The 24,166-nt window shown below is 32.9% G+C and overlaps 1 protein-coding gene across 7 annotated transcripts in view; it reads left to right on the top strand.

Annotated features, from left to right (window-relative positions):
* LOC134535833 (scaffold attachment factor B2-like) overlaps positions 1 to 24,166 on the top strand; it is a 118,169-nt gene that overhangs the window by 74,329 nt on the left and 19,674 nt on the right. For 3 of the 7 annotated variants that reach the window (XM_063375150.1, XM_063375149.1, XM_063375155.1), the window contains 3 exons: positions 2,844 to 2,966; positions 16,534 to 16,725; positions 24,023 to 24,129. In XM_063375150.1, coding sequence (XP_063231220.1) covers positions 2,844 to 2,966; positions 16,534 to 16,725; positions 24,023 to 24,129 — 422 coding nt within the window. The remainder of the gene's footprint in view (positions 1 to 2,843; positions 2,967 to 16,533; positions 16,726 to 24,022; positions 24,130 to 24,166) is intronic. The other 4 variants (XM_063375154.1, XM_063375153.1, XM_063375152.1 and 1 more) reach the window with 2 other exon arrangements.

Raw genomic sequence — 24,166 nt, 5'->3', positions numbered from 1 at the left:
TGAGGACGGCATATTGAATCAAAGAAACATGCAGAACATTTTAAAGCCGTGACGAACAATAAATCTATATCGTCGTTTTTCGCTACATCTGAAGAAACGAAAGTAACAAACGCAGAGTTATTGTTTACAAGTTTTTTGGTAGAACACAATTTACCGATAGCAGTAGCCAATCATTCGGGTAATTTGTATAGAGCTATGTTTCCGGACTCAAAAATTGCACAGAAATACAGCTGTGCGAGAGCAAAAACATCTGCCTTAGTGGAGTATATGGCTGGTGAAACTAAATTGAAACTGTTGAATCTTTAGTAAGTTGACCATTTGCTTTAGCTACAGATGGGAGTACTGATTGTAATGCAGTGAAGATTTATCCATTAGTTGTTTCACAACTAGAAATGTTACACTTAAAAAATGAATTAAAGAACAGTTATCAAAAGTTGTGTGAAAAAAATGTTTGAGCACTCGCCACTGAAATACCCCATTACATAAAACAAAACACAGACTGCATGTCATTGAACGCTATAATGTAAAGTGACATATTTAAAATGTATTTGTTATTTAACGAACTTCCGTATGTATATAATGAAGAAAATACAGCAGGGTGCTAAAATATGAGTAATCTCTTTCTATAATATATTTTTTCATCAAAAGTATGTTTTTTTTTGTAATTGTAAATATCAGGGAAATTTTGAATTTTTAATCAGGGAAATCAGGGAAAAATCAGGGAATATTTTTGGTGACTGTGAGTGGCCACCATGAATAGACTAGTGTTGAAATTAATGCACAAAACTAGTGTAGCGACTAAAGCGCTGCATTGTGGTGTTCGCTGACTTTACTCTTTGTTCTATGCTCGCACGTGTTTAACCGATGCGAAGTGCTACATCATAAAGTATTGCTACACACATATCTCTGGTCGTTTTCTTGTTTATTGTTTGAGAAACGTGCGGTAGCCTACAACTCACATAGTTTTGGTTCCCTAGCACGTTCGTGCAATTTCGGATTTCTCTCAAAAATTGAAATTATAAAAATCGAAGGGTTGTGTTAGGTTAGTCACAACATGCTTGATCTTCTGATTTAGCGGCTGAAGTGGCGTTAATACCAAAATGCAAAACTTCGGAAATCTTCGCAAATTCTTGCAGGGAACCGAAACTACGTGAGTTGTAGGCTTCCCAGAAACGTGGCTATACTACATGTAAAACTTATTTTTACATGTGTAGGGTGCATTTGTTTTTATAGTTTAAAAAACCGTACTACTGAACATGTCTTCTAGGAAACGACTTGAAATGTTAAAAGCAGTAGATAAAGAAAATAAAAAGACTGATGTGACTAAAAAGTTAGGTATCTCCAAATCAACATTATCCACAATTCTCACCCAGCGATCCAGTTTGGAAGACAATAAAATGTAAAAAAAAATTCCTAACTTTTAAATTTTATATTTTTGATTTATTACAGCATTTTTGCAAACAGCTTGTCTTGATTCCAAAGGTAGGCTTACTGCTTTGGCAAACAACTTACCTACGTATTTCTGTATTGTACATATACATACTAGTATGTATGTAGTATGTATCTTGATCCCAAAGTATAGCTGTTAAAGTAATTGATGCTTGTACCACTCATATTGGTATTAGATTTTCTACTTTGTTTTTTAACAAGATCGAGTTATGTTCAAAACCCCAAAACAGGCAATCATTGTGATTTCGGTATAAAGAACTTCATTATAACAAACTGCCATAATTTTGGTCCCTTCGTGTTCTTTATAATGAAGCTCTACTGTAATTGTAAATATAGGCATTTAAAGTTCAATAAATTTTTTTTGTCATGATATCCCAATAGTTTGGTTAATACAAACCCTCGTTATTACAAAGTGCTAAAATATGGTCCCTTCAGGTTTGTAATAATGAGGTTTGACTGTATCATGAAATACTAGTACAGTAGAACCCTGTTCTAATGTTTTTCAAGGGAGCACAAGAAAAAAACATTATAAGCAGGAAAACATTATAACCAGGAAATCTCAATTTAGCACTTAACAATGTTCGAGCTTTGTACCAATGGACTCACCAAGCTATGTAAACAACTTTAATGTTAAAACCAAAGATAAAATACTTGATACATGAATTTTCTGAAATAAGCCAACAATTTTTCAACTTCGTCTTGTTCCCTGGTTAAATTTTGTTTGTCTTTAAAGATACACTGCCACATTTTTTTGTAAAATTGTCTCACGATTCATGATGACAACATTAAGAGTGAGAACGTCTACTCTTTTGCCACCTGAAAATGTTTAATTTTGGGATTCCTACGTATAATTAAAAAAAAAAAAATTATTTGTAAGCAATAGAAAACACTTTTAGTTATGCCCTCGCTCAATTGTTGGCAACTTAAATATCGTAGGACTATGTACGTGCATCTGAATACCCACTGGAATGGCAAGGAACAGAAGAGTTGACTAAGGGTGCCAACTGACACGCAACTATGAACATTGTGTACCTTCAGTATATTGCATAAAATTTTATTTTAACAAACTTCATGTATTGTATGGCAGTGATTGTAAACATAAACATACATAAAGGAAACTTTTTTTAGTAAGTGTTGGAATAATTTGGTTTTAAAACATTTTCCCCCCATTTATTGAATGTTAGAAAGCAAACATTATAAGCAGGAAATTATACTATTTATGAACGTTATATGCAGGAAATAAATACATTGTCCTTATGGGGGAAATATTGGGACTTTAAAAATATGACATTATAAGCAGGAAAACATTATATGCAGGAACATTATAACAGGGTTCTACTGTATTGATTATTTCTTCCAATCAGTTTAAAGAAATTTTGTTAATGTGTTTGCAGGCTTGAAGAAGCACGGCGTTCCACCAAACGTCCAGCAGATGATAGGCGTGAGCCTTATCCTGATGAGAGGAAGAGAATTGCTACTGACAGGCGATATGAAGGTTCCGGACGCTTTGAAGATAGGTAAGATATTGCGTCCAAACTAATTTTTGGTAAAGTGTGTGTGTGTGTGTGTGTTTTTTTTTTTTTTTTTAAGGAAATATTTTACATTTATATTATGTTCACCGGAAAGGTTGAGGATCCGTGTTTTAATATTAATTTTTATATATATATAAATGGATGTTTGTATGTATGATGTTGATAAACTCAGACACTGTTTGAAAGATCACCATGAAAGTTGACACGTCTGAGTGTTTTTTCATGGTGATTGTGTTTATACTATCCATTTTGCTATATAACTCACCACTTCATGCATTGCTGCACAACTTTACTGTTCAACTGATCATCATGAAAATTGGTATACATAGATATTGTAGCATGGAGAATATTTTCGCAATATCAATTTTGCTATAACTTGCCACTAGATGGCGCTGCTGCGCATCAATTTCGATACCATTCAGCCAATCACCATGAAAATTGACATACATAGATATTTGAACACTGATAAATTTTTTGCGATATCTACTCTGCTATAACTCACTACTAGATAAGGTTGCAGTAGATCAATTGCTATAACGTTCAAACAAACACCATACAAATTGGTACATTTTTACTGTGCTTAAAATCAGTAACAACAAATGGTGATTGTGCTGTGATTAGTATTAGTTTAAAATGGAACATTTCAAACACTTTATAGATTCTATACTACATAAAAACCGTACATTTAAGATAATTAGAAGTACAGCGAAACCCCTTATTTACGTTACCGTTATTTACGTTTTCCCGTTATTTGCACTATATTCTTCAGGTCCCGTTTGGTTCCCATATAGTCTAATACAATACTTTCCCGCGAATTACGTCTCAAAAATCGAATCAATCCCGCTATTTACGTCACGAACAACCATAAACAACCAGAAAATACCGTGGAGCTAGTAGGCAATGAACATTTTAAATAGCAAAATATACATATTTTATAACATGAAAAGTTGCTTTTATTTCTAAACATGTAATAATTTAAGCCTAGGCGTGTAAAAGTACGAGTAATTATAGCAGGAGACAATCTAAAATGCACGAGGGAAAAACGTAAACTCATGAATGTACAAACATGGCTGCTTGTAAGTTCTGATACTGTATTTATGTCACAACTTAGCCGAAATACTGGTACGAGACATAAACTTCACAAGATAAAATGAGCGGTGTCTTGGTAACTGTTTTATACGTCTTTTATAATTTGGGAAGTATTGTACAGTTGACGCCATATTTTTTAAACTAACCATTTATTTCTGGGGATCGTAAATAATTAATTATTGGTATCAAGACATCATGATAAACGTAAACTTGAACATGTCACGGCAGCGAGAAAACTGGTGCGTATACCAATAAACTGGTATTAGAACTGGATAAAATTGGTACACGGGAGGTGGAGCTTATATTTTTTTCCGCTAAGCTCGCATCTATTGGTTGGCGGCTGATGGCGTCATGAGTCTGGGCGGAGCATAGAGTGCGCATGCGCCGCCGCGTCATTACAGCAGCTGACCGAGTACAATGACCTTTCTCCGCGTTTGGCGCGCTATTGACGGTAAATATTCATCAATTTGCGGCCTTTTCTTAAAAAAATTTTTTACTGTGAGCAATGTGTATGTAGCCCGTATTTGTTATAAACCCTGCCGGTTGCAACTGTATTTATAATTTGGAGAGGCAAATAATCTCCTTGAACAGCCAAAAAAGCAAGCAGAAGAAAATTTCAAATTTATTTTTTAGGAAGTAATCAGAAAAACATTTTGGCTTTCATTCTTTTTTTATTTTTGTCAAATGTGGTAAATTAATAATTGATTAAATACTAAAGTAAAATTTGTTGTTAGTGTGTTTGTACCTGCATTGTAGTATGTGCTATTAAACAAAAGGAAAAAAATTCTAAATAAGGTAAACTGTACTCCTTTTTATACTTTTCCCTTTATTTACACTTTCCCGCTTTTTACACTTTTTTACTTTGTCCCCATGAAAAGTGCAAATAAGGGGTTTTGCTGTAAATAAATAAACACTGCCAGGTCAACGTCTCCCAGGTTTTGAAGTATGAAGCTTACTTGGTCTGATTGTGTTTTTTAATTTATATTTATCCTATTACCATTAATTTATAATGTATAATTATTTTCAACTTTGCAGTAGTTTCTGTCATATACAACTGCAAGATTAGGTCAGTTTTTCAGAATTTGGCAATAATGTTCACCTCTATACATCATAGTTGAGGAACATGGTGTATAAATTTTTCAAGTCTTCCAAAATGTGCCACTGTTTTGCTATATTTCTCACACTTCCCTCTACTACATATCTCTCTCTCTCTCTCTCTCTCTCTCTCTCTCTCTCTCTCTCTCTCTCTCTCTCTCTCTCTCCTTTCTCTCTCTCTCTCTCAACACACAAAACCCCCCCCCAAGTAACTAGAGCAGAACTCACAGTTATATAGTATTTTACTTAGAGCTGGGCGAACCTCAGTTCTCTGGTTTCGAACCGAACCGAATTGAACCATAGCAAAAAAAATTTGAACCGAGCCGAACCGAACCTCATACAGAAATAATTGTTTTTAATTAAAATGAACCAATACCAGCATTTTGGTCTTTAACTGAATGGTGAGAAAGAAAGGTTCTCCAGCCATACGTAAAATTAAAACATTATATAGCTTAGCTTTATTAAAACATTGCAAAATATTTTATAAGTAAAAGTTTATGCAATAAATAATGAAGGAAAGAAAACAGTTTAAAGAAAATCATTTTGCATTTAATTTCTTTATATATATATATATATGTATATTTATTTATATATATATATATATATATACACACACACACACATACATATATACATACACACACAGGCAGAGAGACACACAACAGAGACACACAGACAGACACACACAGACAGTGACACACAGAGACAGACACACACACACAGTGAGAGGCACACACTTTTAATTCATGTAGAAGTTCCATCTAAATTTCAAAAAGACTACCTATCTTCCTTTTTCAGTGTACTTTAACCTTCATTAAAAAAAAAATTATATTATAAAGATGATGAACATTGAGCATAAAGCCACATAACATATTTTTGTGGTACACATAACCTAACATTTTTAGTAAGTAAAACTTTAATAGGACACTAAAAAAAAGTTCAACGTGAATTAAGTTACCTATCTACATTACAAAACCCGCTGACTGCAGTTGCTGTTTTATTGGAAGAGTGTCGTCAGAAGAAATTTTAGACATTTTTTTGGGGTGGTCCTGGGTCATCGGAGTCGTCATTATCTTTTCTCCGTTTGGAAAACTTAAACGACGTAAGCCTGCTCATTGCAAATCACTTCAAGATCAATGATATTGTAAACGTAACGTAAGAAGTGTGGTTATAGAAATTTGCGTCGGAAAAAAGAAAACACTATAAATAATGATGGCTGCCGCGACTACGCTAGTCAACTTGGTACCCTACTGTAAAATTTACTGGACCAGTACTTTTAATACACAAGATTAAATTAATATTTTTAGCACCTGACTTATAACCAAAAAGGCCAAAGAAAATAAATTCATCCCAGTAATTTGAAATACGTAATTTACGTAATCATTTCCTACCGCATTTGTTTTGTGTTAACTTAATCACGTTAGTTTTGCCCAAATACGAGAGTTCTCGTACATGTGCTTTAGTTTAACATATGGGGTACGCAATCTTTGGTGATTTTACAACACTCATCTCGTACACGCACTATAGTTTAAGGTATAATATACAAGAACTTTGGCATTTGTACGATAGTTTATATTACGTAGTACGAGAAATGCATACAAAATTTTCTACAGTAAACTAAAAACAAAGCGCGCCTGTATGAAAAAAATGCTATGCGAGTTATGCGATTATTAATAAGACATTTTTTTTTTATTTTGTCTGCGCTTGAAACTGTTGATGCTATGATTATGTGATAAAAGTCTGAATATTACAAGTAATGGAATTCTGTTGTGCTGTTTTATGGATGGTCTCAAATGGGGGTTAGAAAATTAGAAGAACGTAATTTTTTTTTAAACGAATGTTCGGTTTTTCGAATATATTTTAAGAGGTTTCGATTCGAACTCAATCCTTACGTTCCGTTCGGTTCGGTTCGAAATTTTCGAACTTCGCCCAGCACTAATTTTACATGTAACTAACATAACTAGGCCTGTGCGAATATAATTTACTTTTAGTTCAAATATGAATACCAAATAATCTGACTTATGAATATCAAATTCAAATAGTACGAATAACAATTGTAATAGCCGTAGACACATACGAGGAGGGTTTTTTCATGTCCAGTCGATTTCAAGTCTAGACCTAGGCAAAAACTCATGAGTTCAAGTCAAGGGAGTTGCATTTTTCATATATTCAATAAACTTTAGTATACCTAAAATAATTTTTTTTGTAACAGTAGAACTTTCTTAGTGAGAATCCTTCTTAGAATATTTCCTGTTTAATAAGTACAAAAAAATAAGAACTGGCTCTCTATATATATATAATTTTTTAATTTTATCTGTTTAATAAAATTTTCTTCTTAATGAGTCTTAAATATTAGGGATTTACTGTATGTTATAGTAATGCACCAAGTGAGTTTGTAAAACTGCATAAATTATAAATAGTTAAGAGACCTGAAAAAAAGAGGTTATTTTTTCTCAAAAGCTGTGTTCTTTTTCACAAAATTCACAACAAAAAGCAAGGTTAGTTTATTTTTATGTGCACTTATTCGATAGCATTTAATAAAAAAAACATTAAACCATAACATAACAGAAATTATATTTTATAGTTTTTTTTTTATCTTGCTACATTTAAAACTAAATGGGCATAAAAATTCTAACTGTAAGTGTTGAATTCAGTCATCAAAAGACAGCATAATGAACACTTCAACATTGCTTTCTTTCAGGTTCTGCCTTCTTTCTGTGTAAACTAAGTTGTAGATCTTAGTTATTCGCTGGTATAGTACATTCTCTTTGTGTAACCTGTCTCAGCTTAAGGCGATTGGTGCATGTAAAATATTACGACAAAACTAATTTAACTGTACATATTTATTTTTGATGCTTCTTTTTAAGACATAATATACCTAGGATATTTTTAATAAACTTTTTTTTACTGAGTTATGTCATTTTAAATGCATTTATTTTTATTCCAAGCCAGAATTATTTAGAAAACACATAATTATGTTAAACTTAAGTATAGTTCAAGAAATGAGTGTACGAATAGGTTTATGCACCTATAAAAGTAAGAAAAAAAAATTTTCATCGTCAAAATTACAGTTTAATATTGACAATTTCCATTGATCACTGCTGGACTACTTCAGGAACGATTTAAAGAATAACTTTAAATGAAAATATAATTGGCAGAACACTTTTGAGTTATGTATATATTTTCATATCCTTTTGTTTTTGATACGATCCGACTCAAAACACGCCCTCTGGAGTGACAGTTCTAGTGCTGCGTGTAAAACTCTCGCCGCCGGGCAGAATGTCCCCGCGACGTGGCGCTGAGGGCGGCGCTTGTCGGAACCAGGTAGTCCGGCGGAGCTCGGGCCGGCTGGCCGCAGCCTGCGGGTGGGGAGGGGGAAGAATGGGGTGTAGAGGGATGACGAGAGAGAAGGCTCTGTCAAGGTCGCGCTCATGGAGCTAATATACAGTAATACATCTGGAGAGGACAAGGGAAGGCCAGCAGAGGATGCGAGGTGAAGCCGGGTATCGGCTTTTGTTCCCTGCTTCCTACGCTGGAAGAAAACGAAAAAGAACCAAAATTGCCTCGCGCGGCCGAAAAATCCTCCAAACTAAACTCGCAACAGCTCCGAAACTATCAAAACAATCAAACTGAAAATTTTACTGGAGTATCTGTAAACATTTTTCCCCACATCGCTTTAATATTTTTTTCGAAACATGAATGCTTTCATTTTTAAAAATTAAATACATATTTACTGCCAAAAAATTTTGTGAATACGCAGAGTAAATTACAACATCGAGGAAAAATTTTTGTTTGCAATTATAAGTGGGGGGACACCAGCGTATGAAATGAGGAAGAAGCCTCAAATTTTATTTATATACCCCTTTTGACGCATTCAACCCCATACTTTTATTTTTACAGAGAGTTGAAGTGGGAATAATGTTTCAGTGGGTAACACTACCGACATATGTCTTCGGAACGCACTTCTTTTTGTTATTATACATCTCAAAATTTATAATTTCATACACGTTTATAAAAACGAATTCTTACTTACCTCATTTAATCTATTACAAACCTCTTGTAATATACGTGTATTAGTAGAAGAACCAACGTAACATGCAAACAATTAGGTAAATACTGGTAGAGAATTGTTTGGAATAACAGTAATGCTATGCATATACTGACAATGTAAGTAACTTTCAATTTTATTAATTGTTTGCATAAGAATTAATAATTTTAAAAAAATCATAGAATAGGCCTTTATAGACTGAAAACCTTTCACGTAGTTTCAAGTTGCGTACATAAAAGTTTTTTAATATATATAATTACCAATTATTGTTGAATATATTTAACATTTTTATACATGTTACAACACACATATAATAACAAACCTATATAGTATATTAAAAGACATACGCCAAATTTTAGCATTTTGTATTTTTTTTCTCTGTGTGAATAAAATAACAGTTCTTAACGTAGTTGCTAATACTGTACTATATTTTTAAAAAAAAAAATTACGAAAACCCCTGACATCGTCACCATAACAATGATAAATTTGCAAAATAATTAAGGCACATCTTTTAATGCTACGTAGCACACTCTTAAGAGAAATGTTTTAAACTTATGTTGGGATGTAACTAATATCTTAAAAGCATTGTGAAACCGTTACTTTGAGGGAAACCTTAATATACCGAACACCATACCATCCTTTAATCGAGTACGATTTTCGCTTCTTAAGACCCATTTGTCTTCAAAATGCACTGTACTGTGTAAGTAATAAATCAGTCTTAAAATCAGTTAATTATTTTGTCTTCCTATTTTGTAATCTAATTGAGATAAATATCAGATAAGCATGTGTTACTTGTATCACGACATCAAGGTATTATTTATCAGTAATTACTATTTCATTTTATTTTTTTGTTATCTAATGTGCATAGGGCAGTGCACTAGACATCACTACCTGTGTGTAGTGTTGCGTTACACTTTTTAACGCATTAGAGTTTACATAAAATGATAAATCCAAAATTTCGTTTAAAAGTATAAATATCAGCGATCAATTTAATTAATGTCCAGTATAACTCAGTCAGTAAAACATTCGGAAATATGTATAGGACCTGTTAACCTAAATATTTGTTAACAGTTAAACTGAACTAAGATGTGTTAGAGTGGTTTTTTCTCTCTCCGTATATTAAAGGTATGGGACATCAAAATACACATCTGTCGCCCATTGACTTTAGATACAGAATTATAAACTACATATGTATTGTGAAAACATTCTGCAGCAGTTTTTGCTGAACGGAAAAACACGGATGAGAAGACAGACGAAATGTGTTTGGTAAGTGATTTTTCGTCAAATGAAATGGAACAGGACAGTGCTTATCAGAATGAAATTACAGAACTACTTTTGTGCAAGGAAATGTATTTTACAAAGACATTTCAAGAGAAATAACCTTTAAATGAAATAGATCTTGCTGACATGGAAGAAATAGACTTAGATTTAGAGGCCAGGTCCCTTTCAAGTGACGAAATTTCTCTTGAAGGGCTGAAATATGTTTCTGGCTATATAGCTAATTGTTTCAGAAATAAATATCCTGACCTTGGCACTACGGATTTCAATTCGAAGGACGATAGCTGGATACATGTACAATCAAAGGGTAACTTAAAATGTCCCACTAATGAATTTTTGGAATTAATAAAGATCGCTGAAATGTGTTTTGATAATGTTAATGGCAACAATTTGTGCAAAAAAGAGCGGATTTTTGAATCACTGACTAAAATTATTTGCGGAACTACTGAAAATAAATATCCAGAAGAAGTTATATACTGTTTTGTCAGGACTAGAACGTATATGCGTGTCAAGTATTTGAACATGAAATATTTTAACGAACAAGACCAAAAACGCAAAGAAAGAAATAAGATGAGGAAAACTACCCTCTAAGATTTTTCAATGTGATAGTGTCCACTTTCCTTCACCATAATATGTATGTTCATAATTTATTTACGATGTTTTTTATTTACTATATTTAAGAAAAGCATTTATTGTGAATATCGCAGCAATTATTTATTTATTTATTATTATTTATTTATTAAAATTTGTGACATGCACACCAACAGCCGAAGCTTTAGAGGTGTGCACAGAACAAGTAATACAAACACGACACATACAAGCGAATAAATACAACATAAACAGGATAATAAAAGACGACACATACAAGCGAATAAATACAACCTACACAGGAAAATAAAGGACGACACAATAACAAACAAAACAAAACAGCAACTGAGATAATTTTAACTAATTGATCTAAAATTGGAAGAATAAACAGGATTATAAAATTACTCAGAATATTAGGGTAATCATAAAAATTAAAATTTGAAGTTTTTAATAAAATTTTCATATTTATTGAAATTTGAGATAAGTCTGTAAATTAAATCATTATTATTGTGTAAGGAACATAATAGGGATCGAAGGCGGCTTTTGAACTGCGGGACTCGAATACCAGAGTTATCAAGTAAGTATAAGCAATTAATTTTTGAACTATAGCACTTAAACACAAACAGGGCATCCAGATGGATGCGACGATTTGAAAGAGATTCTAATTTGGGTAATTGATGGTGTCTAGAACTAATTATTTTGAAAAATTTATTTTGTATGGATTCAATTTTGTCACTGTCGGTGGTGTTAATACTGTTCCAGATAACTGAGCAATATTCGAGTTTACTTCTAACTAAGGACAAATAAAGAGTAAGAATGGATTCAATATTAGATGCATAGTAAGTTATATAATTTATTAAATATAAGGTTCTACGGGAAAAGGATACTAAAGAATTAACATGTTGATGAAAGAATAGTTTGGAATCAAGAATAACACCAAGATCTTTTATACTAAGAGATTTGGAAATTTTTGAGTTGTCAAGAAAATAATCATATTTAACTGGATGAATTTTCCTTGTGAAAGAAATAATTTTTGTTTTATCTTTGTTAAGTGAAACTAAATTCATTTTGCACCAATTATCAATTTCAGTAATATCAGATTGAAGAAGCAGACAGTCATTTAAGGAGGAAATTTCTCTGGATATTTTAAGATCATCAGCAAACAGAAAACCAGTAGTATGATGAAGAACTTTAAAAATATCATTGATATAAATATTGAATAATAAGGGAGATAAAGTACCCCCTTGAGGCACACCAGAAGTAGCATGATATAAAGTAGAAGTTTTTTTATTAAGTGAAACAAAGAAACATCTATCTTTAAGGTAACTAGTAAACCAGGTTATATAATTATTACAGAGACCGAAGTTAGAAAGTAGGGCTTAAGGTATTTATTGTATTCCAAATATTGAGTATGCCATTTTTATTGCCTTTATTAAAAATAATATATAAGTTAACAATGTAACAAAATTGCGATATTTTTGTATTGCTATTGCAATTCGTTTCTTGTAAACATTATTGTAGACTTTTTCATATTGAAATTAAATTTGCTATAGGGTTGTTTGTATTTTAATTTTACATTTATAAGATTTTTTATATGTTGTTTACTGTTTACAAACATTTGAAAAATATTTCCTTAACCATATTTCCATTTCCATGGCAATAGTCTTGTTAGCTTTTCGGGTAACTCTTCTACATGGATGATAAGATGGTGCGACATCTAAAACATATCACACCACCTTTACATAACTATAAAACTAAGAGGTGTTTTCTTTACATAATATTAAAGCACAATGTTTCCTTGTGGCGTAGGTGATTTAGAATTTCCATTTATCTACAAAAATGGGCTTTCAGAATGTTTTTTAACACACAGTGTTTGGGAAGGTTTTTGAAGAAAAAAATTGACTACCCGTTTTATTTTTTTGCAGCTGAATTCGGGCACGTGCATGAAATATAATTAATCCGTAGGAAGCGCAATGGTTTAAAGTATTGATGTTGAAGATTTTAAAAGATTTATTGAAATAGTGTGAGAGAACGAGTGAGTTGAGTGAGAAGATGTGCGCTTTTAGCCACATGACGTGCGCAGTTGCGAACAAATAAATAATCCATTCCGCCTCCCCATGGCGAAGGATGAGTGAAAGAGAAAACCTGCTAAACCTTCCCCTCCTCCGGGCACGATAGAACGGTATCGGCTGTGAGTTAGAGGGAGAGGGAGATAAAACCTTCGAGGTTCTGTTAATTCCTCCTAGATGGCAGGCCGCAGAGCGACCACCAGCGACACCCTTCCCGTATGAAGGCCATCTCGCCACTGATGAGCTGGAACTAAGCTCCTGACCTCCCTACATAGTAACGGTCACCCACATAGGCATCTAGACTTTTTAATGATCATATGATACAAAATTCATTGCTTTCGGGCCTGTGACTGTTTTTTACCGTGCACCAATCGCCTTAATGACAAGAACAATAAGAATCTTACATAATGTCCTTTATTATTTCGGACAGAATGTGTACAAGTTCACATCACCTTCTTCCTGTCCTTATTCAATTACTCTCTTCTGCAATTCTGCTACAAGAAGACTGTTCAATGGTGGAAATTAGTCTTTCCCAACACAATTGTTTGAAACTACCGAATGAACTATTTGCACCTGATGACCATCTGCTCACTAAAATGCAACAAAATGACCTTTACTGCAATCACCCTGCAATCTTCGAACAAAGACAGAAAGAGACTACAATTTTTTACACCTGTTTTTCCCATGCCTGCTATTGTATTTTATTTTTCTACCCTTCTCTTCCTCTTGTAGTCCACTGCCAGCACAACACTTGCCAGATGCCGGCTAGGCAGGTGGCAGACACTACAAGCATAGTTCACGGTATTTCACATACAATAGACATTAATTGAGAATTTCTTCTTGCTAAAACCAACACTGGACTATGTAGATCTTTTGCAAATATTCAACCACCCATTCCAATTTCACACACACACACACACACACATATATATATACAGTAGAACCTCGATGATACGTTCCCGTTTCATACATTTTCCCGTGTCGTACGCCGATTAATTTTGGTCCCGCCGAAAGTACTATATTTACAATGGTTTACTTTCCCGGAACATACACTTATAAAATCAATAATTTCCCGTTTCATACGTTTTTACAAAGCGGAAAAGTCCTAAAATTCACAAAATTTTTTGTTATATTCCTCCTGACAAAATACGTTTTAATGCTTTTATTTTGAAAAACGTTCATTGTTTACCTTTGCAAACGTAAGAAAATAACTTTATCGCACCATAGATATGGATATTATCAGGAAGACTGTGCACCTCGCTACTAGCATCTATGGCCAGCACCAAGCGAGACTAGTGGCGCAAACTAGCAATGATTATGAAAATGGTGCACGCGCTTTACCAAGGCACGGATCTCATACATATTTTGTGCATTCATTAATCTTTGAACTGAATATACCCGTTTGTTATTGTTTTCTTACGATCGGACTGTTTATTATTAAGTTTCTCAAGTTAAAATTTTATTGAAATTTGTTCTGTTGCATAAAGTTGTTTGTTTCATTTTACAAACAAGCAAAAATTTCTGATTTTCTTTTTACAATAGCCTAATTTTGGTTATTTCTAATTTAGGATTGGTGACCTTTCCCCCCTCCAAGAAAGGACTGCTTTACTTGATTATGGACTGTATTTTACATTTCTAGTGGTTTTATTTTATGTATATATAATGATGAATTCATATCTTTCATTAATATAATGCAATTATTTACACATTATGTATTTAAGTTTAATCTGACATTGTGCTGGTATGCTAGACTTAAAAATTTTTTTTATTATTGCCATTCCCTTTTCATACACTTTCCCGCATCATACACCATTTTTGTGCCCTCCGTTGAAAAGTGTATGACAGGGGTTCTACTGTATATTTATCGAGAGAGAGAGAGAGAGAAAGAAAGATGCACACACACTAGCAGACCCGGCCACGCGTTGCTGTGGCTGAGTAATTTAGAAAGGATTTAAAAGACAAAATTTAACACAGATTAACATAACATTTTCAATTCTATTTTATTATTAAATACTCTGATTACCTTTACCTATAATAAATCACAGTTCATTTTATTAATAAATACTGAAAGTATATATTAATAATTGTAAACAAGTGAGAATAAAATCAAAAATAATACAAATAAAAGCGAGGTTACGTAGTACATTGATCAACGAAAATGTGCGCAACATGGAGAAAAATAAAATTTGAATTGAAACGTAGCGCCATTTATGAAATATTTGTTAGACAGTACAACAGTTGTCTGTAAAAAATTGATTTAAGGCACCAAATAGAGACTTATGAAACTTAAGTTTTGCCACTGCAGAAGATATTCGTTCAGAAATCAATAGTACAAAAAGTAAAAGTAAAGACGGCTGTGATTACGGTGGTCACCTTGTGAATGCTCAAGGAGAGGAGGTGACCTTCTTTGAGTGTGAAGAAGAGAGGAAGGAAGTGGGAGGGACTGACAAGTTCCATTAGTGGTGTCTTTCTCTCTCCCACCCTCCTTACCTTTCTCTTTTCCTCCCTTTCTTCTTCCCCTTCCCCTTCAAATATATTCCAAACTGTTGTTTTGAATTAGAAAATCACTTTTCATCTTAGCATTAGAAATCACGCCATTTTTTGTTTTTATCGTAATCTAAAATTTTTCATGCCTGTGTATTGGAGGTGGCTTTTAATGTCTGCTTGTGGCAGAACGAATAACATATTGTGCCTGTTGTTGCAATTTTTAGTTCAGTATATTTTACAATGAAACTGTTGTGTTCATTGAAATAATGCCTGAAGTATGATTTTTTTGTATTTGCTTGTGTGATTTTGAAAGTGACCATAGTCTGAACCAGCGGTTCCCAAAATGTGTTCTGTGGAGTCCTGGGGTTCCGTGGCGGGGTCACAAGGGTTCCGTGAGTCAGGACAAATGTCATTTAAAGCAGGCACAATTATTGTCAAATAACTTTCTGCTAAGGAGTTGGGGTTCCGCCTAAAGAAAAATCAGTAGTATGGTTCCCTGGCCAAAAAAAATTGGGAACCGCTGGTCTAATCATTATTTTTGATCTGTCTTTTTGCAGTTCTTACACTTGACATGTTTTGTCTTAGTTTAATACAGTATACATATTTGCTAATTTTAATCAATGGCATGGTTTGTGAAGTCTTGATATTATGATGAAACCTACCTCCCATACACAATACTATAATGTTAAACTTTACATACACATTTTCTTACTTTATTTTTATGCTTTTTAATTTATCAAGTAATATTTTTTAGGTTTTTAGTTTTAAACACAAGAATTTTTTTTTGATAAATTTTGGAATTTTTAAAATATTTGATTTTTGGTTTGGACTTGTATCGATTTTTTAAATTTATTTTAAAATTTGAAAATTTTTATTGGTATTATGTTTTGTCAAATAGGTCAGAGTCTTTTGAAAACAAGAAAAACACAAAGATGGGCACAGTTTTTAACCATCATGCTACCAAGATTGTTAATTCTAACTTTGATGAAAGTCGCTCTTCCAGACGTGACCGTGACGGGTTGGTTGGCAGGACTGCAGACTTGCCGCGTCGGGACCATGCCTCTCCAGATAGTGGAAGAGGCAAAGAAAGGTTAGTCGGGATTTTTAATGTTCGTTGCACTCTTGGGTGTTATGGTTCTTGCTATTAACATTCTTTGATTCATGATGCAATAATTAATTTTTGCTTGCATGCTTTGTTTGTATAGTTGGCCTTTGTACACAGTAGTAGAAATTATAACTTTCCAATCTACAAATACCAGTACTGCCAACTTAATACGTGTTGAAGCATACTGTGCGAAAAACATATTCAGCCCTCACAGGAGGGAGCACATGCCAGTAAATCCAGCACTTAAACTTTTCCAGCAGTTCTGCTGAAGAACCTGTGCCATATAACATATAAGTCCTACTCTACGGCTTACATGTGTTAAAGATTTTTTTATATCCTAAGATGTTAGTGACACTGAACCAAAGAGATTGTTTACTTTTTCCACAGAGTAAACGTTAATTTTAGTAGGATAAACACACTAAAATACAATTTCAAACGTCAGTTCAAGATAGGGTAAGATAAAGGAACTAAAAGAATCAGGGAACTACTAATTAGAGTTTGACGCCGATGAAAATATCCCAGTAACCTTTCGATTTTTCGAACTTAGTAACACTTTGAACTGGACAGAGCTCACTTGTATAGTTCGGTTCGGAAATTACTAACTTCACCCAGTACTATAAAAATGATTGTAAAATCTTAAAATTTTTACAAACAACTGCTCAAAATATAAAACTATAAAATTTTGGCTTTTTTGATAGCACATTTTCAAATGTGGCTAAAAAAAAAAAAAAAAAAAAAACTGGTAGCATCCTTGTTGGTAGGTAATAAATATAGCTTTACTTTCATCACCTCCACTTTCATAATTAGCTTTGCCCACAATAGACTTAGCTGTATCAACACCTTCTGAAGCCTAACTTCCTCTCTTGCAACAAAACCAGCTTTCCTGAAGCAGTTTGCAATGGTTGACTGTGTCCCATGCCATTCAAACATTACGTGTGGCATCCAAAATGTCCCACGTAAGGTTTATGTCCTTCAACCGCAACTGTTGATTCAAGTAACAAGTGAGATGAGTTCTGTAGTTCTTCTTGACACTGGAGGATACCTATTTCGAGAGGTTCTAAAAAAAAATTAGAAGAATGTGCTGCACATCCATCCAAATCTAGTCAAATGTTTCTGTTTTTTGCATACCATGAAGTCCTTCCAATTTTATCAACCATTCTTGAACTATCTTGGTAGCAGATGAGTCTGCCTTGTAATCAGAAGGGAGTTTATTTTTTTTAAAACATAAAAGCTTCACTGTCACATTTCTGTTTCAGAGCAGCAAAACAGTGGCAATTTTTCCTGTATTTATCCTCTTCACAACCAATGCAAAAAAATCTATTTTTTATTTTCTAAATTAGCATTTAAATGCAACTTAATTACAAATTTATGTTAACATTCAATATGTTTATGAACTAAATATTCATATATACAAATGCCTACAAATAACCTCTCTATTTCAGTTTTATAAAAAAAATTGCTATTTTTTATGCTTTCTAGATTAAAATCACAAAATGATTTAAATTTTTATTTTACTTATAAAATTGACATTGCGATATGCTATCAAACATTAAGTCGGAGGTTTAATTCAGTGAATAATCCACAAATCAATTAGATTTATTAGGCTAGGTTATACTTTGAAGTTGTCTCAGAATGCATGAAACTTGGCTGCATCTCAGAGACATGGCAAAATAACAAAGTATGGTAACAAAAGGAAAAACTAGTGAAGAGAACTACATGAGTCAAGTTTAAAATTTGTGGAAATGCCAAGTTAATTGTAGTATTGCTGTGGTTTACTTCACACTCCTGCTAAAGAAAAATTCTAGAAGGTACAGCTGGTTTTGTTTTCATTTTATTAGCATACACCTTTCGTCTGTGCTAAGAGAAAATCTGCGACAAATATGGCGGATGAGTTTATTTTGTATTAACGTAATTGCTGATATGTCTTAAGTGCCACATATGACATTGTCATAGATAGTAGAGAAAGTGTGAATATGAAGTGAGTCAGATAAATGAAAGTCTATATGTGGGGTTGTTTCTTTGTAAGTATAAGGAGCTACATTTTGTACCAATTTTAAATCCATAAAAACATATGAAGCAGTAATGTTTTATAAATATTTTTACAAGTTAATGACATTTTAAAATAATTTATCTGAAAAAAGCAATTATTTTGAAAATTAGCTAAAATAAAATTTATGTTGTAAACTAGCAAAAAAAATCATCTCAAGTATAAATTAGCACAAAAAAAAATAGCATCCATAAGAAAGTGATAATATTTCAAGCCCTTACCCAATGTCTTGTTTGATAACATACTAAAAAAACCCACCTGTTTTGTCCATGTTAAAAACATCATGTGCTTTTTACTGGTCAAGTTCTGGCTGCACAGACTATAACCAATATTGAAATTTGCTCTCTTTCACTACTGCCAACTTTTTTTTTTTAACAAAATCATTGTGTGCTTTAAACCTCTGCAGCCAGTCATTGCTAAGTTTAAGGTCCATAATTCCTAGTCAAAATGCTAACTCCTGTTGGCTGTTTCATATTTGGTTTAACTTACTATGTCCACATCACTTAATATTTTAAGTAAGTGAGTTTTTTTACGGTCACTTTTTTCAGCCATTTTTCATTGTAATAAGTACATTAAGTAATTCAGTAATTGAATAAAATATAAGTACCATAATTAATCACAAATATGTTTACAAACAGAAATTCTGATCTCAGATAAACATTGAAGTAGTAGTAGAGAAATGGACATAGCAAATGTCTATCACCCTTGGGTTAGTTACAGTTGAAAGTGAAAAGATGGCATCTTCACCACTTAAGTCAGCATTATTATCACTAGTGAGTTTGTTTATATTGATTTTTATTAAAACTCATAATTTTTATTTAGTTTCTGCAATGATTGAACTTGTATTAACCACCTAATTATCCACATAATCATTGCTGTGGAGGACCAGTAAAAACTTTATATTTCATGTAAACTGCATTTCGTAATAAAAAAAGTTGTTTAACATTAAAAATCATATCTTTTTCACCGGAATGGGAATTTTTTATTAAGTAATTTCTAGAGATGTACGAACCTGCAAATTTTTAAGTCGAGTCGAGTCGAATTATACAATAATTAGTTCGAGTCGATTCGAGTCGAGTTTGTAGATCATAAATTCAAGTCGAGTCGATTTGAGTCTGAATTTTTATTTGAATCTTTGACACTTAAGTTGAGCTTGAATATTTGCACTTTACTGCTAAGAGTCCTTAGACTGGCCCACGTAATCAAATATATTTAAAATACAAGTATTAATACAAATAATTCATTTAGAATAAATTCTTAACTGATATAATACAATTCAATAATTTAGGTATAGAGCATAGAAAAAAGTATTTTTTGAATTTTTAAATTTTATTTAACAAATATCGCCCAACTATGAAAATTAAAAAATTCGATATCTCATAAAGTATTTGGAATTTCTTATATCTGCCGGCTTTAATGAAAAGAGGAATTTAAAGAGCATATAATTAAAGTATTTTAAGTTTTTAACATTTTTTTTCGCAAATACCGCTCAACTACATATTTACCTTATTTTGGACCGAACGAGTTAGCTGCGGCCTGCAGCATTCACGAGTCAATAAAAAAATGAATATAATTTAGGCTTGTTGGCGCGAAGGTTAGGTTACGTTTCACACAATCATTAGAACATTTTTGAAAACTTTCACTTATGGGAAGTGTAAGGCCGTGCTACAATTAACGCAACATTACAATAAACGTTCCCATAACAAATATAATACATTTAAAGATTATTGCTACAACACTAACGCCGTTACGTTGCCGGCCAATCGCAAGCTGGCACTTCCAACCAATCCATGCTTTTGTATTTGTATTAAATAGTTACACTTTATAAAATACTTTCACTTTATAAAATACTTTATACTTCATAATTAATTTTAACTTGCCACTTAATTTGGATAGCAAACAATTATACAAAATGCACTCTCGCCGAACGTAATAGTGTAAACAAACACGGAAAAAAAATTCATGTTCGCCACCCTACACTTCCTAAAATTAGTGGAGCGCAGTTGTTTTTATTAACTGCCATTTCGTGATTGGTGGCGTATCAGTCGCAAACATGCGCTCTGTAACACAAATATAACGCTACCGTTAATTTATTATTGTAACGTTGCGCCGATTGTAGCACGGATTTACTAAAAAAAAGTAATATTTGGGCCGATATTAAGATTATAAAATTTAATTTGTGTTTTGTTTATTAAAAATGTGTTCGTCTTCTTTGCTATGTGGTCACACCTGTTAAGTTGGCAATATGTAAAACTAAAATATAAATAATATGGCCGATTGTCGTCATTGTTTTTAAGTACGTGTTTCGGTCTTACGTACGTATTTTTAGTGTCGGCTGAAGTCACGTAAGGAGATATTAAGAATTGTAATTCAATTTTATTATATTTTATCATCGAGTTTTATCCAATTTCCTTTCGAGTTTCGCCCCGTCGAGTAAAATAAACTCGAATGCCGAGCCGAGCCGAGCTGATGCTACTCGCTCGACTCGACTCGAATTTTCGAGTCTCGGCCCATCACTAGTAATTTCATATTAGTGAGGTTTGGCTATAATAACTAGCACCTAAAAAATTGGAGCGGCAAGACATTTTGTTAATTTGGGTCTTGTGTCGCTTTGACAGTGCAGACACGCTCGCTCTCTCAATACAAGCAAATGAAGGAAGACCCATGGCATAGTTTAAGGTACCATCCCAACATTTTCCTGGAAAGATTTGGATAAATTATGTAAAACATAAATCAGAATAGATAGAGTGATGTAATAAGAACCCTCATAAATGCTTCCTTGCGCGTGAATTGATTTTAGTACTTTTATGCAAATATATGTAGTTTTTAGAGCCATGTGTGCATTGTAATAGATTTTATGTTATGTGTGTTCTGTAAGGGTTGTGTGTTATATTCTCACATTCTGAAAAATTAACACAAATCATATGCTTCACCATATAAATTAATTCATTATCACTAATTCTAGTTGCATAAGTGCCAGTTTTATGTCATATTCATAGAGACATGTGTTTATCGCGAAATCGCGAAATATTAACGAAATAATATACATAAACTTAAAAATCCGAAATTATCAATTGTTTAGAGAAATTACGAAAAAACACACTGAAAATAGCTAAACGTTCGTATTTTGATGACTCGATAACAGCAGTCAATTATAATCAATTGTTAACGACTTTCGATAGTCTAGGAAGTCGTATTCGTGTTGCACTATCGCCTCGCCAGAGTCCGAGAGTCGCCACAGTTTGTTAAAATGGCGTGGATGTAATCAAATGTTTTTTCCCTGTTTCTTTCATAAAACGTTGATTTTAAAATGGTTGTGACAGTATTTGACAGGACGGCGGAGTTTGCGAGCGAAGGATTCTATGTCTTTGACAAAGTGCAAAAAATTCTTGTGTACAAGTACTGCAACGTTAGAATAGAGTGGCAACGGAAAGACACGTGCTTGAAATTCATAAAAAACAGTGCCTCGCATAACAAAAACAAGGAAAGTCAACAATCCTGTGCAAAAAGGCAAGTTTCACTGGAATCAGCCTTGTTGATGGCAAAAATAGAAAAATTTTACAAGAATGAGTTCATTATGTCAACAACTCGAGCTTTTATCGAAGCGAACATACCGATTGAAAAACTGGATTACCCGAAACTTTGTCAATGGATGCACAAGTACATTGCCGATAGGTGCTAAAGCGTACAATATTTTAACAGTTTTCTGCATTCTTAAGCAGATAAACAGAACGTTACGATAATAAATTTTGTTAGGCCTACCTACTCTTGAAATATTCATATAGCTGCGAGTCGTGTTTTTTACAGCACTTATTGAAAAAAGTCGATATAACCTAGCCACAGGTAAAAATAGACGTAACTTATTTGTTTTTAGGTTAGGACTTGAGCTTTTTTTTTGTCAGTAAATTTTTTAAAACAGTTTCCAGTACTGTGCTTTGTAACATGTTAAGGCCTAGTAAATACAATATGCATTTTTTAAAACCTGAACAACACAGACAAACTGTGTAGTTCTACTCTTAAATGACATATTAAACACATTCACGTAGAACTTATATTTATAAACCTCATATTGCAGTTTTAAAATCAACTAAATTTTTGACGAAACTACTGATAAAATAGGGGAAAATATACCAAAATCATCTCGTAAAAAGTAACTAAATTGTGCAAATTTTTTCACTGAAAACACCTGTCTACATATTCAGTCTAAATAATTAGCATTATTGTTAAATAGGGCATGCAATTTTTATGATAGATTTTTTATCCTTATTTCATTATGCATATGGATAACTGGTGATAAAATATATGTTGTGTTTAAGGTTGACAATGCATGATATTCAAAACAAGACACACAGTTCTTCTAGACTTTATGACAAAAACTAATACTTCTGCAACTTCTGATATTTAAACATATTGAACAATGTATACAAAACTGTTCGATGTAACATGTGTAAATCATCATTGCAAAACATGTAGATGGTATATTAGTTTATACAACTTAAAAAAAAAGTTCCAGTGGGCAAAAATCTTTTGTTTTTTTTTTGTTTTTTTCATCTGCAATGTATTGGCAAGTAAATTACCAATAATAAGTTACGTAATACTTACTACAGTTAAGTATTTGAGACTAGTGGATTGGCGGAAGTAAATACATACCCTATTTTCCCATTGCCCAATCTTGCATGGGCTTACCTGTTAAAAATTTATAAAACTGCAGTTTAATGTAAATTTTGTGTTACATAGGCTGCTGTAAGTACACATTTATTTCTATTCCAGCTGTAATATAGTTACTTTTGCAGAAGTTTTTAACAGTAAAAATAATTACATGTGCATTTTGTTTGTAATTAAATAGTGTGCCAGTATTTGTCAGTTGCATATGTAAAACTGTGTTTCTTGAGATGCAAGATACATTATAATTAAGAGTGGAAAACGAAAACTCTTAGTGAAGTGCTTGATCAACAAGACATTTTAACCAAACCACCTACATTTTACACTTGGCTAGTAAAATCTGCATTCTAGCCTTTGCACATAAATTCACAATAACATTACATATGTTATCTATGTTAATTTTTGTTATTGTAAGTAAAAGTAGATTCTAAAAGAAATGGTTCTTTGAAACTTTTGAAAGATAATTGAGGAGTTTCTCCTTGATTTATTTTGCAAAGGCTTATTTAGTATGATGTAAGATTATCATGACGACATGATTCTACATATGTATTTACTTGGTTCATATTCATGCAGGTTTGAAAGGCCTTCCTTCAGATCCCGCGAAGATCATCGTGGTGAGAGTGACCACCGCTCAAAACTGGAGATACGTTCACGCGACAGATACCCCGACTCTGGCAAGGGTAAATATTTGTTGCATCGTCAAGTCAACTGATGCTG

This window comes from Bacillus rossius, chromosome 10 (genome assembly GCF_032445375.1).
Source record: "Bacillus rossius redtenbacheri isolate Brsri chromosome 10, Brsri_v3, whole genome shotgun sequence".
In the NCBI taxonomy this organism is placed as follows: Eukaryota; Metazoa; Arthropoda; class Insecta; order Phasmatodea; family Bacillidae; genus Bacillus; species Bacillus rossius.
This window is presented reverse-complemented; position numbering and strand designations above follow the sequence as displayed.